This window comes from Grampus griseus (genome assembly GCF_964374135.1).
Source record: "Grampus griseus genome assembly, chromosome: 3".
NCBI lineage: Eukaryota > Metazoa > Chordata > Mammalia > Artiodactyla > Delphinidae > Grampus > Grampus griseus.
This window is the reverse complement of record NC_139019.1, coordinates 62,920,584-62,937,386: the sequence shown is the minus strand read 5'-3', so window position 1 is coordinate 62,937,386 and position 16,803 is coordinate 62,920,584. Positions and strand designations below refer to the sequence as shown.

Here is a 16,803-nt window from a genome sequence, read left to right as displayed (position 1 = left end):
CCCAGCCATCTCAGAGGCACAGGAAGGAAAGATCTCAGAGGAGTGACTGGGAGGGTATCCCAGAAAGTTTACTTTGCCTTCTAGAAAGAAGCCTGACATCCAGGTGCTAATTTCAAGACCCAGAGAGCATGTTACGATCATGGCATTCCCAAGGCCTATCTTTCCTCTTTTTCCTCCATTTTTTCTGAGAAATTGTCAGCTTGATGTTCAAGAAACATGTAGTTCATGCCCACTAGGCCCACAGACACGACTGGTGACATGATTTGCAGGGCCCAGTTGAAATAAAAAATGCAGGGCCCTTTGTTCAAAAATTATTAAGAATTTCAAGACAATGACACCAGAACAAGTGTGAGCTCTTCTAAGTATAGGGCCCTGTGTGACTGCAGAGGTCTCACATCTATGAAGCCAGCCCTGTTCTGTCTTCAAAGAACTTCTGGTACAATGAAAGGCAAAAGGTTTGTATCAGATAGAAGCTACAATTCAAGTATGTACAAGATGCTACAGGAACCCAGAAGCTCCTAACTTTGGAAAATTGTCCCAGGGAGGTGACAGTTAAGCTCATTTCTGAGGGAGCAGTGCCAGGGAAGAACAATATTCCAGACTGAAGAACGGCAGAATTCACTTGACAAACTTCAGGAAACTTGTTACTTTTAGGAAGAGTGTAACAAGCAAATATGAAGGTGACTAATTGAGATTGAGAGTGGCAAGAAGCAGAAGCCAAATATATGGGGAAAAGGGGTCAAACAATTACAGAGTGCCTACTATATGCCAAGTTCTTTACCTCTATGTCATAATTTTAAACACAACAATCTTGTGAATAAACTTGTCATGCCTGGTTTACAAATGGGTTATTTAGGCCCAGGGTAGTAATAGTCAAAGTGCTTGGTACACATGGCATCCAATAAGTACTTGAGGAATTACTGGCAGGTTGTCTGACATTGCCCAGGACTCTTAAACCCCAGGCCAAACTGATGGCTAAGCGTGTTGTTAACCCCTTCAGTGGCCCTTCCCGCCTTGCACCTCTCCCAGTCCCCAGAGTACCCTTCCTTCCCTCGCGCCCCGCCCCCGCGTTTCCACGTGCCGGAAAGTAAGCAGCAAAAGTACTTCCGGGATAGCAAAGGTCGGCCCCGGCAAGATGGCGGCGCCCTTGGAGCTCAGGTGCTGGGGAGGCGGCTGGGGGCTCCCGTCGGTGCACAGCGAGTCCTTGGTGGTGATGGTGAGGCCGCCTCGCGGGCCAGGGCGCGGGAAAAAAGGGGCGGGGCCAGAGACGCGAGGCTGGCTGGTCCGGGTCCCGGCGGCTGGGGTTGGTTCCCGCCGCGCTCGGGCCCGGCCGGCCGGGTCGCTGCTCGCTGCACCGCCCGGGGCTCCCTCCCGTCCAACGAGTTACAGCCTAGCCTGTGGCCCCGCCGAATCCTGGAGGAGAGGTCATGGCTTCTCCGCTTGGCTCCGAGTTTTCTCAGCCTTGCAAAGCCGTCTGTGCAGTGGAATGAAAGCCCAAAGCAGTAGGCGCGCGCTCCCCGCTCTGCATCCCTCAAACGTTTGGGGGGAAAAAAGTCCTCGAAATCTTGGTAGCGCGCAACCCCGGCTAGAAGTAGCGGGACGGACGCAGCCCCCGAGTCAGGCGTTTCTCCCTTCTGGGGACCCGACTTTGAAGTAAAGCTGCTCTGCAGATTTGCATTACGTATTCAGTCTAAAATGTTTTATTGCAAACTCTCTTTCAGGCTTACGCCAAGTTTTCTGGTGCACCCCTGAAAGTCAATGTCATAGATAACACCTGGAGAGGTTCAAGAGGTACAGTGTAAACTTTTAAACACCCATTTCTGCCCTCTGTAAGCACCCTCCCCCCTCTTATTTAAAGCTAGGGGGCTTGTAGCCATGGAGTACCTTGGGGTTTTAGTTCTTACCACGACCTTAGCTGTGTGTTGCTTATGTTTTGATCATTTTGAGTAATACTTCAAAGGAGAAGCCAAATCAGTGGAAATTATGAGAAATGAAAATGCTCTCCAAAACTTTTTGTGTGTGTGTGAAATTGCAAAAACCTAAGATGAGTTACTCATTTTTTTTTTCTCCAAATGTGACTGGCATAGTTTTTAGGGTATTGGAGTCTCTTCAGAGGAAATCGAAATGCTTCCTTATATGTAAACTGTGTTGTGATTACAGGAGATGTACCAGTTTTGACAACTGAAGACAGTATTGTTTCTCAGCCGGCAAAAATACTAAACTTTCTAAGAAAACAGGTGGGTTCCTTCTGGAGAAATAGATTCTTGATCCCTGCATGTTGCTTCCAAAGAAAGTGCATTAAAAAAATTTTTTTTAGAATTCTTTTTTGGAGATACATAGGGCTTGATATAAGAATAGATTTGAGAGTCACTGCTCTAAATCATGAGTTGTACTGTGATTCAAAAGGTATATAGTGAGTTATAGTCAATTTATATTTTCATGCACTTTGCTTGGTTTTTATTGAAGCTTAGGTGTAAGTAGATTCAATTTAACCATTTTCACTATTATACTTATTGATATGATTGTAAATTTAGTTCCATAATTGCTACACATTTTGTGCTTGGTGTGAGGTCTGAGTTCCCATCAACTAGCAACTATTTATTTTTTAAAAGCACTTAAACTAATAGTTGCAGTTAAATGTTTCATGAAATAATGTATCCAAAATATCTGAACATGCCAAGATTTATATATCTAAAATGTTTAAACTGTAACAGTTTACATAAATGTAAAAGTTATCATTGATTTTGCCAATAGTTTAAAAAAAGAAGTCCTATATCAACAAAATTTAGAACTTTTCTCAATTGGAAGGTTTTCTCTTTTCAAGGGGAAAATGCTACTAATTAGAACTTTTTCCTTATTGTTAACAAGAATAATAATAGCCTCTATTAAGTTTGTACTACATGTGATGCACTAAACTAAACTAGGTCATTAACAATCATTGAAATAATAGTTAATAATAAATAAACACCTAAAACTAACATTTATTGACCTTAACGTGTGCATGATGCTGTGCTAAGAACTTTATTTGCATTAAGCAGCATTTGTCACTGAATTTGTATTTCTCTTTTCCCCTTTTAATATGTTTGCCATTTTTGAGGAAGAATAGGAGTCCTAATTTATTTAGCTTCACTGTTTTGGGATGTTCTTGACTTATGAGGTTTTTGGTTTTTTATTTTTTAATAGAAATATAATGCCGATTATGAACTGTCAGCAAAACAAGGGGCAGATACACTAGCTTACATTGCTCTCCTCGAAGAGAAGCTTCTTCCTGCAGTGGTGAGCATTGGTGAATATTACAGTATTTTAGTGACGTACTGAAAATGTACTTAGTCGATTTAGAAGAAAAATAATGGAAAAGGCTTAAGAGAAGAAATTTCATTTATGTATCAGTCTTGATTCTTTCATGTAACTGCAGAACTGGGTTGATTCTGTTAGACGTTCAACTAGTGTATGAAACAACAAAGTGAAAGTTAATGTCATTTTGGAAATAAAGATTCTCTGTGAAAGATTGGAGTTTGTCCACGTATAGAGTTGGGCCAACTGTAATTCATTCATTCAACAAATATTCATTGAGCACCTACTATGTTCCAGGCCTTATTCTGGGTGCTTGGGATAGAGCAATCAACAAAACTCACACATTTAAAAACATTGATTTATCCGTGAGTCATCCTAACTGGAAAATTTGTATGGAGTCAACTTCATTCAGAGATATTTATGAAAAACTTTCACATTGATTGAGGATCTTCCTTTTAGTAAAAGAATATCTTTGTAGTGTGTTTTCTCTCCTTTTGCAGCTTCACACATTCTGGGTTGAGAGTGACAATTACTTTACTGTGACAAAGCCATGGTTTGCTTCACGAATGCCTTTTCCCTTGAGTTTGATCCTGCCTGGAAGAATGTCTAAGGGAGCACTGAATAGGATTCTCCTGACCAGGGGAGAGCCTCCCCTCTACCACCTCCGAGATGTAGAAGCTCAGGTATGATTGGAATTACCTTCAGAGCAAGGGCCCTCCAGAGGAGGGACAAGAGAAGGAGCAGGGATGAACTTAGCTATAGATGCCAGTCTGAAAAGGAGTTCTCAAGTATCTTTCCTACCTTTGAGATGTAATTTCATCCTTATTAGATATACAGAGATGCCAAGGAGTGCCTAAATCTTCTGTCAAACAGACTGGGAACATCTCAGTTTTTCTTTGGAGATACGTGAGTGCATTCCCTTAAAAACCATTTTGATGTTCTGTTTGCATGTATTCAGTGAGCAGTTATTTAAAGCAAGTTCCCTTGCCTGGTCCTCCCACCCCATCCCCAATGAGTTTTTCACTTAAAAAAAATATTTAATGGATTTTTACTGTAGGAAACTTTTTCTGTTGCGGTAATCTTACATTGACTTAATATGCTACATATGTGAATTTGAAACTTCTAAGACTATTCCCACCACGTCTCCAGTCTCTATATAACACTTATGAGTAAAAATGAATCTTTAATTTACAACTTAATTTTCTTCTAAATAAAATGGGTAGAGTATTTTTTAAAAGCTACAACTGAGTAAAACCCTAGCTGCATCATTTTTATAAGCCAGAATGGGTAGTAAACCTTTTAAAAGACCGTATTGTATACTTCAGAATTGACAAATGTATTTGAGAAAAAGTGTTTTTTTAACATAATCCCAAATTAATATTTTCTATGTGCTTTTAAAAAATCCTTAATTTATTTTTAGGCCTTCTACTTTGGATGCCTATGTGTTTGGTTTTCTCGCACCTCTTTATAAAGTACGTTTTCCTAAAGTTCAGTTACAAGAACATTTGAAACAGCTCTCCAACCTGTGTCGCTTTTGTGATGACATCCTAAACAGTTATTTTAGGCTTAGTCTTGGAGGTAAGCTGGTTCCTCTTCAGCTAATCTTTGTTTGCATAGAATACTTGCATATTCTCCTAAGGATGTATAAGCCAAATTCATTACTTATTAAAGAAGTTTGTATATTGTCTTTAAATGCTGGTTTATAGAACTTCAGAAAGTTGCATTTTTCCAACTTATTTTTACTCCCATGTGTTAGTTCTTCTTTAAATAGAGAAATATATATTTGCCGTTTGTCTGTTCTGGATTTTATACAGTTCTTGCTTCTTGTTCTTTAAATATTGCTCCTTTGAAGTGGGTCATTTTCTTCTAAAAGTTAACCACAGGTATTTATTGTGTCCCTGCCGAAAGATAGCATTTATCCTAATGCAAATGGGCAGTTACTTTAAAGGTTGCTTCTAGCATTTTGCTGTGTGAACAGAAATGAGCAGCAGATTGATTTTGGTGAGGTACACTCCCATGATTCCACTACTTCAAAACTGATTACATCAGACTGGAGGTATAGTAAACAGAGGGCACCTGTCACTTAGGCTCTGATTCTTCGAGTGTTGGGCCTTGTGCTTAAGTGATTGGGACACAAAATTTGTATGGGGAGAGTTGGCCAGAATTGTCCTTTTAAGAAATAGAAGTCATAAGGATCGTTGGTTAAGGGACAGTTTACTTTTTATAGTGGGTTATGTGTTTTGTATATAATACACTTGTATATAACAAGGGAGGGGTTAGTTAGTTTGAGGGTCATGAAACTGAGTAACTTTCAACCTTGTTACTTGGGAGCAGTGGTTAGCAAACCTGACTACAGAACGAATACAAAATCTTGGGTCCTATACCAGATTCACTGAATTAGAATCCCTTAGGGATGGATCCCAGGAATCTGTATTTTTTAAAGTTCCTCCAAGTACTTCGGATGCTTTGTGGGTAACTGTTTGGGCCTTAGAAAGCTGTTCAAATAGTTGTAGCTAAAGACCTATGTGAAATGGGGGGGAAGGTACAAGTCAAATTTGAGAAGGAAATGAGGACTGTTGTGCTCTAATGACCTTGGCTATCTGCATAATGCTTGGCTAACAGGGTCTCCTTAAGGACAAATTTAGTCCTTTAGCTTAGGGTTTGGTTTTGGAGCATTACTCTCCCTCTTAAGTTTGCCTTTGAACCCAGAATGGTTTTTCACTTTGCCTTTTTTGGAGGGTGTGGTGGGCAATGGGGCACTTAGGAGGGTTGGATAGACTCAATATTCTTTGAATCTAAACAGCTTGTAAGGCTTTCAGAATTTCCTCTTTCTGATTTCTGTCCTGGCTTCTTAGGCATCTCTCCTGCTGGACAAGAAACGGTAGATGCAAATCTGCAGAAACTCACACAACTTGTAAATAAGGAATCCAACTTGATTGAAAAGGTCAAGTTTACTTCAATTGTTATTTTATAGTAGTTTAGTATTTTTCTTTCTGCAATTACTATTGTTTTGGGTTATGCATTAACTTTACCTTTTCAGTTTTTCTTTAAGTTTATTTTTTCAGAAAGCTGTTTAAACATACATTTACTAAAGCTGTACAAAATACAGTGTTTTGAAGCCAGTAATGGCCTGATTGCTATGGGGAAAGATCTGATAATGGTATTGGATTTACTTTTACCACCCAATTAGTAGTACTTTTCAAGTTAGGAGACCCCAAAGCCTGGCTTCAAAAAAAGAGAGAGACAAACAAGAAAACACTCCTTGCTTGCTTGTCTGCTTCTTTCTGTCTCTGAGGGTTGACGTTTCTTGAGATTGTAAGCACCTGTGCTTATCCTTTCTTGCTAAAAGCACTATGGTGTTTTTTTCTTTCTTCCACGTAAATGGTTTTATTTTGCCTCCTTCCTATCCTCTGTTCTAAACATTGTCTGCAATTTTTGCCAGTGTGGATATTTTGCCACTTAGGGAGTATGCATTTGTTGAGAGAGATATTGAGGAATTGGGTAGGGGAGGGAGCCAACAATGGAAATTTCAAGGGTGATTCTAATTGGAAAAATACAAGGGAGTTATGCATTTTTTCCTCAAATGTTTGATAAACTTGCTTTTTCTTTCTTATGCAAATGCATAATGCTTTATTCTTTCACAAACTAATAGGTCATTGTGGCTTAATCACACTGGCTAGAGGATTTGGGGGATTGAGTAAGAGGCACTGTGTTATATGAGCTTTATATGAGTTATCTCATTTAATCTTCACAGCAGCTCTGTGTGTGCAGGTACTTTGTCATTCCCATTTTACAGATGAGATTCTGAAACTTCGAGAGTAGCTTATAACATCACCTGCCCGAGGCCTTTCAGCTGGCAAGAGGTAGAGAGGGAATGTGAACCCTAGAAATTGGATTCCAGCATGGGCTTTGCAGTTAGTCAGTCATCTAACTCATGAATGAAAGTATGTATCCATTACTACTGGCGGTAATAGCCAGATTTATAACAGCCACTCTCTGGAATGACCATTTTATTTCTTTTTATGGTATTGCATGTACCTCTTATTAAAGTTTGGGTAAGCTGAATGAAAGCCAAGTTTGTCTTAATTCATAGCCTAACCCAGCAAATCTCATGAGAGGAAATACACTGAGAGTTAAGTGTGGATAATGGAAAGATTACTCAGACTGTTTTAGATACTTTTCTGCTAGATGAAGGCTATCCAGTATAGCTTCCATTTCTATCTGTGGCAAATTCATTAGACATGTGAAGGGAACCATGAAATACCTACATATGCAGAAAGTGAAGCCAGGAGGCCCTGTCACCACTTGGTACAGTTCCATTTTGGCATCATCAATATATGAGAGTTTCCTGACCCTATATCGGCACCTCTCTCCACCCCACTTCCTATCTGCTCTTCAGTACAGTTCACTGTTTGCTACAAGACATTAGAACAACAAATTCTATTGGCTACCACCGTTCACCATTTAGACAGGAAATCTAGAGCTTAAAAAAAAAGAAAGAGTTATGTTTGAGGAACTTAGTTCTTGCAAGGAAAAAAAAGACATCACAATTGATTCAGATAGTTCACTGGGAATACTTTTTCCCTCGGAAAATTAAGAGTTAATCTTTTATTCTTTTCCCTTTATTATGAACCCTATGTACCTCTGCTGAAACATTTCCCCTGTACTTTATAAAAGCATCTTGAGAAGATAAGAGAGAGTTTTGGGCTGCTTATATTCACAACTCTAAAAAAGCCTACCTATCAAGTAGGTGATAAGATGCTATATTCTGTTGGTTTTGGGTCATTGATGGCAGCTGCTTTCAAGTCTTCTATGAAGCAGCTTAACACCAGGACCTTGCACTCTGGTTTTGGGGTACCCTGGTTAAAGGTAGTTTTCTAAGGTCTGACTCAGTTCTAAGTAACCCCTGTCCTAGTGTTTCCCGGGATGCTAACGTACTCCTTAGGGTAAGTCTGAAACTCTTGGACATTTTCTAAGTATGTTCTTGATTTGTTTCTCTGGAGCAGACTTAGAATTGATCCAGTGTTTGCAGTGCCTCTGGATTAGGTTTAAAGAATTTATCCTTCTTTCTGTATCTTTTCTTAGCTTCTCTTGGTCTAAATAGTCATAGCCTTAAAGAGGTGATCTTTTTGAGTGGAGTACAGGTCATTTTTATTGAGGCAATGAGATATAGTTGAAAGAACAATAGTGTTAGAATAAAAAGACCTGTGTTCACATTTCAGCTCTGATGCTAGCTTTGCAACCTAATGCAAATCTGGTAACCTTTCTGAGCTTCATTTTGCTAATCTGTAAAGTAGGGAATGATTGTGTCCGCCTTTTTTTTTGTTTTTCCTTTACAGTTGTGTTGGGAAGATCAAATGAGAACATACTTTGTAAACTGTGGAGAGTAATGTAACAGAAATACTGCTTTTACACTTAATATTAGAAGATCTCTTAAACCAAGTTGTGCTGTGGTTGAGTTCAGTAGACTGTTCATTATGTGGAATTACTGTAATTTTGTGAAGTCATCAAGGATGAGCCATATTGCTTTCATACATATACCGAGTCAGCCAGTATTTAGGTATGATGTTTAGAATTCTTGAGAGATTATTTGCAAGAAAAAGGTTTCTCTAGCAGTCCTAGAAACATAAGGTTCGGTACTCTTGTAGACTACAGTTTGGATGGGGAGGCCACGGTCCATATAAGTGATGCCATAGCCATAAGTCAGATGTACCTTTTGTACTTTCCACAGATGGATGACAATCTTCGCCAAAGCCCTCAGCTTCCTCCTCGGAAACTGCCAACACTTAAATTGACTCCAGCAGAAGAAGAAAGTAATTCCTCACAACGGCTGTCACCCTGACAGTCTTCATGCTTTGTGTCCAAAGTCATATAATTGTTGCAGTAATCTCTAACACTAAGTGTGTGAAGGCAAAAAGAAAATTCATGAATAGGTATAAGGAAGACTCTAAAACAAAAGACACTTTCTATGACAGCAATTTTTTTTTAGTTAGGAAGCTCGTGTTTTAGCTTGGCAATGCACTTTAAGTAACATCAAGGTAAATGCTAAATGAACTTGGGGGAAAAAGAAAACACGTTGTACTGTAAATAAAAAACCTGCCTTAACCTTGGCAGATTTTTGCCTTTGGTTCACATGTTGCTGGCCCAAAGCTACACTTCTGTTCTGAATGTGCACTGTTAGTTTATCCAAGTTAATTTATTAATTTAGTATCCTTATACCAGTCTAAATATCTAATATGTGGCTCTTTGGCTGAAGCCTTTTTTTCTTCTGTTTGGAAATCTGATGCCTATTTTAGATGTTAGGAAAAATATATTATTCTAATATTCTATTTACTTCAATAGAAAAGCCTGTATTTAACTTTAAAAAGCAATGAGGAATGTGTTTTTTAATTATGCTCTCATAAGTCTAATCTTTGGGGGAGTTACTACCATACATATAAATATTAAAGATGGTTACATATATTTGTCTGACTATATGCACTTCAATATAACAGTATTTGCTCATGTGTTCAATACAGGTTAGCAAGGGCTGTTTTAATTTATTGGAGCTTTAGACCTGTGTATTCGTAGTACATCTTTAACTCTAGTCATCTCTTTCTTGGGTTGATTTCGGGAGAGCTGAACGTGTTAGCATCGTTATTATGCCAGGCTGTAAAGTCTAACTGACACTTGCCCGGTTGTTAGACACTACTCAGGAGGAGCTTACTGCCAGAGAACTAGAAGTACCTACTGTGCACCTGGTCCAGGTTCACCATGCTTGGCTCAGACCAGTGTTCTTCCTAAGAAACATATCATGTAGTCAAAACCTTTATGACAACTAATTATTTTCCATAGAGTTAACTACAGTTGAAGGATTCAATGGAGTAATCGGAAATAGCAGATTTTAAAGAACATTTTCTATTTATTGGTTTGTGAACTGTTCAAAGATTTCCTGTGCGGGTAATTTTACTTACAATAGAATCTTGCTTATTTTAGTGGCTGAGGTGCTTCTGTTGTCCTAAAACTACTTCTGGGGTTTTTAAAATATAGGACCATGTTTTTGATTAGTGTCTTAAAAGATTACTATGGTGCTCAGCAAATCTTGTCACATCCTGCAGAAACCCCCAGGTTAGGAAAACAGTTTTGGACTCAAGAGACTTGTCTAATTTGAGCTGAGTGGAACTCAGCTGTGTTTGACCTGTATCCTCTCCATTTGTTCTGTATTTAGGTAGCTATTTATACAGAAGTCTTTATGTCATTGTAAATATTTTTTCTTGAAAGTTTTAATGAGAAACAGGGTAGTCTTCAAAGTCTTGTTCATCTGTTTGGACGCATTGAGAGAAAGAAACTAATGAGTTTCACATTACTTCTGCAACAGGTGGGAGAGAGTGTGTGTGTGTGTGTGTGTGTGTGTGTGTTATGCGTTAGTCTTCTGTTAGAGTCCAGCAATCGGAAATCTGTTTGAATATTCTGTGTTGGAAATCATGACCATAGGACTTTATTGTCCTCTAGGATTGATGTTTATTGGAGATGGGTGGTTAGCACATTAATCATCTGCTTATGCTTTAGTCAGGGTTAGTCATTTTCGATTATGATTTCTACTAAAACTTTCAAAAAGTATTTGAAGTGACTTACAATTGTCAAATATGTAAAACAGGACAATTAAAATTAGTTTTTGGCAAAATAAAAAATTTGTAGGAGAAAGAACTATATTAACCCTAACAGATTCTAAAATTGAATGGTAAATTTAACTCCAGATTTCTCCATGGGCAAAGTCAAAGGATAATACTGGGTTATGTAAAGTTTTCTGTCAGTAAGGTTACTACTGTCCAAGAGTAAGCAAAATGTATTTACATTTTTATAAGAATGTGTAATATCGTATTCTTACGACACAAAGATGCAGCCAGTAAGCATACTGTAATGTTTGTTGAAAGTTTAATGTGTTGAAAGTTTAATAAAAAAATATCATTCTAGAATAACAAGGATCCTTTTTTAGTAGAAAGATGACTGTAAAAATGATTTATTTCCTTTTGGTCATTCCTGCTTTGAACTGCCTTTAGCTGTATGCTATATAGGCCATGATGCTTCCAGACTGTCTTTCCTAAGATGCAAAATATGATTTAGATAAGTGAGAATTTATATGCTGGGTTACTTAGTTGAGGTTTTTGGTATAAGCTAATGAGATGCTAGGAAGCTATCACTGAACACAAACCACTCCAGGGATCAGCCACACATATAGGAAGCTCTTGGAAAGGAATAACTGGGCAGAGAGCTTTTGAGCAACCTGTCAGGATATGCTTTGGATAAAGTTTGAGTTCGCTGAGATAAATGGTCCACAGTCTTAAAATACTGTGAGCCACTTCCTTTTGGAAGTGATGGTGGAGGATAATATGATAAAAGGGACTATGTTTGTGTTTATGTTTCTTGGTAGTATAGGATGAGAAAATTGGTCAGATAATTCCCATAAGATAAAGATCGTTCATCAACAAACTGTCATCAGTTATCCATAAGACTGGCCATTCCCCTAAGACCAAAGAAACTGTAAAAGACCTTTAAGGACAGTCATTCCTACACAGTGTTTTTCCCCCTAAAAGGTTGGCACTGACAAACGAATTAAATTTCAACCTAGACATGTTTGTTTTATTTTTTGAGGACTAGAGCATTAGAGATTTTATGTTAAATCTGAAGCATTTTGATTTCCATTTGTAATTTCTGTTCATTTAATGTGGCTAGATATATTAACTTAAAGGGATGGGTAAGCTTATTTCAATCAGAGCTAAGTTACAATTTTCAGAAGTCTGCAAAAATGGAAGAAAACTAGACATCAAAAGAGGCAGAAATTGGTAACAGTATCTCAGAAAACCAATTTTTAAAGGTAGTATCATGTGATAAAAGTGGTATTTGAAGTCAGTAGTATGTTTTCTTAGAGCCTCTTCCAGGAATAGACATTTACCATGTTATTAGATTTTTCTTAAACTGTTTACTTTTTCATAAACTGTCAAAAATTGTATCCCTCTGAAACCAAAATATAAATGCTTAAAATGTAAAGACAGGAAGCTGAGGGATGGTTACATAGGATCTCTGTGTACTATTTTTGCAACTTCTTTTTGTGAGTCTATAATTATTTCAAAATAAAAGGGTTTTAAAAATAAATTCAATAAGTTTATCATTATCTAAACTATGATTTAAAATTTAATGCTTTAAACATAGTATTCAGTTCCAGATTAATAAATGCATAATATAAATTAATTTATTTCATTCTTGAGTTTAAAGAAAAAAACTCAGGTTTATAACAAATGATAATCTAAAGATCTGTTTTGCCTTATCAGCAAAGATAAAACAAGAACCCCTAAAACTAAGAACCCCTTTTCCCTAGGAGATTAAAAATTCTACGGTTTTATGTTTGTAATTGTATCTTTTTTCCCTATCGTATGGTATCCTTTTATGAGGATAAAATATTTTGGAAAAAACTCCTCCATGTCTCTGTGTGGTGATCCTTCTTTGTTTTGCAAGTGTTCTCTAACTACACTAGGGATGAACAAAATGCAGTGTGTCTGTGTGCTTTTTGTTTTTTAAGTTCACAGGGATTTAGTGATTGACTTTGTCTCTGTTTAATTATTTATATAATTGAAATCCTGAGCAGAGCCACATATATTTGGGTTGTAATGACGGTCTTTTGTATATGTTGTTGGCATTTAGAATTATCTTTTGCCTTTTTTCTTGTTCAGCTCTGTGGAACTTACATTTACTTTTCAATGTTTTCATATTTCCTAAGAAATTACTAGATTTTTAAGAAATTCGTTGTTAATTACATGAACCAAAGGTCAGTAATCCTAGTCTCAAAGGTTTAACTGAAGTTTCATTAGATCTTCAAAATGTTGATTTTCATAGAGATGTAAAGATGGAGTGCTTTGCTTTTTTTTTTTTTTTTAAGGGTTTTTAAAATTATTTAGCCCCAAACTCTTGTTGGGATATAATGTTTGCTAGAAGCCCAGGTTACCTCCCCTAGACTTAAAATTATTGTGATTGAGGTGGAGAGGTATCCTCGGAATCAAAAAGCATGCAAAAATCATTTGTTCCAGATGAGGAGGCCAGTGATTACTGATGAGAATGAACATTCTTGAACAATGATAGAAGAAAGGGTAGCTTTGAGTTGGATGTTTGTAAACAGAGAGTGGAATGTTATGATAAAAGACTATTCAGAGCAAAACAAAGTAGTTCCTTTAAAAAAATGCAGGAAAATAAGTCTTTATATCCTCATTATTATTAATTTGAAATTATATTGTAAGATAGTTTTAAACTATAATTCAGTTCTTTGGAGAAGCATTTCAAGATATATTTTGGCAGAATATATTGTTATTATATGAATAGTGGGTTCTTTGGCTAAATAGGGAAATGCTGGGTTAGACAAAGTTAAGTTACTGTAGGCTCCTCAGCACCTTACATATACTGTTGGTGGTTTCAGACACCAAGAAGGGCCTGTATTTTATACACTATTTTCCTAATTTATTTTTATGTGGATTTTTTTTTTAAGTAGGTGTCATGTGGGATTTGTGTTCTGAGAAATACAGTTAGGGAAATGCTGCCCTAAGAGTGCTTCTGCTTGTTTGTACTCATTGCAGAGGTTTCCAGTTGTTGGCTGCCCTTCTAGTGAGTGGTGATAAAATGGAAGCGACAGGTTAGGGCTCCCTGGGACCATGGAGTTGACTGAGGATTGGCTGTGGGTTTAGATAGGTTGGTTATTTAGGCACATGTGAGGCCCTTGGTCAGTCCAGCTGCTTCCCTAGAATCCCAGTTGGCTTGGAACAGCTGTACAGGAGTGTGAACTGGTGGTTTCAGAGAACTAACCACTTGTTAGGCATCTATGAGACAGAGGGAACCAACTTGGAATTCCATTCCAAACTGTTTTTGGCTGTGCTTTAAAAGTACCAGAAAGGCAGTGAGTATTTATAGCATTAAAGTCACATACAAGCTAGTTATTTTATGTATATATATATATATATATATATATATATATATATATATATATGCACATGCATACACACATAGTGTCTTAGAAAGTGTACAGTTCCTTCCGTGACAAAAGCAAGGAAAGTTTAATATTTTCAACTTCTATTATTGAAGACATGGTCTAAAAAAGGATTGTATGTTTGTGTATGCATTTTCTAGGATGAGGGTTTACAGTTTTTATTAAATTCTCAGCAAGTTTCTGTATCCCCCCAAGTTTAAGCCTCACTAGACCTTCTAATTTCAGAGGACTAAGTATATCTGATTTCATTTCAAAGTATAAAACCAGTTCATTCATCAGGCGTAAGGATGCTCTTTGTTTTCTGCAGTGTATATGGTTGCATATTTGGAACTGCGTGCTTTGGATGTGTATTTGTTGGAAAGCTTGCCTTTGGGTTTGAGTTGTGGTGTGGTGAACATCTGGCCATGTGCAAAGCAGTTGGATCTTTGTTCTGATTCTTTAGGTCTTCTCATGCAAATTCAGAGAAATGCCTTCTAATCATTGAGTTTACATGTCCCAGATCCCTGGATGTCTAGAAACAATGGCTTGCCAGAGTTTGCGTCAGTCCTGAGGGAGTCACGCACTATAGAGGAGGCTGTGTTCGCTATTTGTTCTTTGACCTGTTGGCTGCCTCTCTTGCAGTGCTGGCGTCTTATTTCTTGGAGAAGGACGGGTGTACTCAAGCTTTTATGTTAACTGCATAAAGATGAGCTTTATTCTTCTTCTGACTTAATGTTTTATTTTGTAAAATAGGAAATAATGTCTTTCCATTTTTCTGTTCATCCCAAAGTGGAAATTTGAGGTGTTTGTAATATAACTTTAGCTTTCTGGAAGACTGATAGCAAAGAAGACAAGTAAGAAATTTATGTATACTCATATTGGTTTTGTTCCACCAAGCTTATCTTCAAATGGTATACATTTGAAACATCTGTTCTAGTGTATAAACACTGTAGTTTTGTTATGAAGTAAACAATCTTAAAATAAGCATTGTTGGTCATAATTTCAATATTCTAGCCTTGCCTTGTGTGAATATATTTTACTCAGAGATTGTGTATAAATACCCAGAAGTGGTGATGATGATCAATGTTGTAAAGAATTTATTCTGATAAATGAGAAACTGGATATAATGTCAAAATAGCTATTTTCACAATAAAATCTCAAGTTGCTCGAATGTTTATTAATTCCTGGTTTAATGTTACTTATTCCTTAAGGTGAATATTTCATTGGGAAGAATTTTGGGGTCGTTCAAAATAGTTTTGTGCTGGGACTGAGCTAGATAGAGGGTTGTTCTTTTTAAAATGTCCATTCTTTCTGTGATGCCTTGAGATCACTTGTGCTCTTTCCAGCCTGTGCTAAAGGAGGTTAGAGGCCTGCTCCCTAGGCCATTGTGTGTGTGTAACCTCAGACAGCTCACACAACTTTTCAGGACTCTAGCTAGCTTATCCCTTTGGCTTTATAAGTTTCTTAAAATTTTTTTTTGCTCACACAACTTTTCAGGACTCTAGTTAGCTTATTTCTTTGGTTTTATAAGTTTCTTTAAAATTTTCTTTTTTGCTCACCTAGAAAGTCCAGTGATGTTCCATGTAATTGGATGGAAGGCATACACTGAGAAAAATAATGCAACTTTAGTTAGTGGGGAAGATATTCATATTTTTTGCTTTTTTTTTTTTTTTTTTAATTGGGTAGCATATATGGGTATGGAGAACCCTGTTAGGGCTGTTAGTCTAGTAAGGGCAGGTTCCCTGAGGGGATGAGTATTTGTTAGTAGAGTTTATTTTTTTTAATTGAGGTATAATTTATGTATAGTAAAATGCATCAACCTTCCAAGTAGAGCTGTTCAGGTATGTATTTCTCTCACATGAGAAGCCAGCTACATCTTTGTTGATACTTCTATCCCCAAAGAATACAAATCTTAATTGCGTATGAACTTTGGGTTTCAGATGAAATGCCCTTGGGTGGATTGAGGTGGTAATGATCACTTACTTCTTGTAAGAGAGCAGGAAAGAAGAGTTGGTGGTGGTGGGATAATAGAATTCTTTTGGGGAAAGACAACTGTTGGATTGGCCAAAAAGTTCATTCGGGTTTTTCTGTAAGATGGTATTTGGAGTCACAAAGCTGAGAACCTTTCAACAAACACCTTCAGAATTTTTCGTTCTTAATTTTTCAGCTTAGAGGCTTGACTTTGGTCTGGGACTATTTGGGGTGCTCAAAAGCTCCTGAATATTTAGTATGATGTCCTTTGGTGAACAGTAGGCTGCAACGTAAGTGGTGCTCTGTTTTTCTTTTGCCATTAATAGCAGCCATTGGTAGGAAAACTTTTAAGTTTTCCATATGGGGATCTTGTCCTAAGTGAATCTCCGTAGGAGAAAGATTGAAATAAAGGGGAAACCACTAAGATCACTGAGGACTGCGCATATGTTTGAGACAGGTATATATGAGAATAAGAAGGAAATGGTGGTGGAGAATGTAAGGATTTGTCTTACTCCATCTTGTAATTAAGTTCCTAGTTGTAAAGCAAAGGA

The 16,803-nt window shown here is 37.4% G+C and overlaps 1 protein-coding gene across 1 annotated transcript; it reads left to right on the top strand.

Moving 5' to 3' along the window:
• Window positions 1–1,102: 1,102 nt before the first annotated feature.
• MTX3 (metaxin 3) lies at window positions 1,103–9,635 on the top strand. The gene is made up of 9 exons (XM_082651806.1): window positions 1,103–1,216; window positions 1,722–1,791; window positions 2,161–2,237; window positions 3,184–3,276; window positions 3,795–3,977; window positions 4,124–4,200; window positions 4,715–4,872; window positions 6,150–6,238; window positions 9,026–9,635. Exons 1-9 carry the CDS (start codon window positions 1,136–1,138, stop codon window positions 9,134–9,136), a joined length of 939 nt encoding a protein of 312 aa, XP_082507932.1. The 5' UTR covers window positions 1,103–1,135; the 3' UTR covers window positions 9,137–9,635.
• The last annotated feature ends 7,168 nt before the right edge of the window (window positions 9,636–16,803 follow it).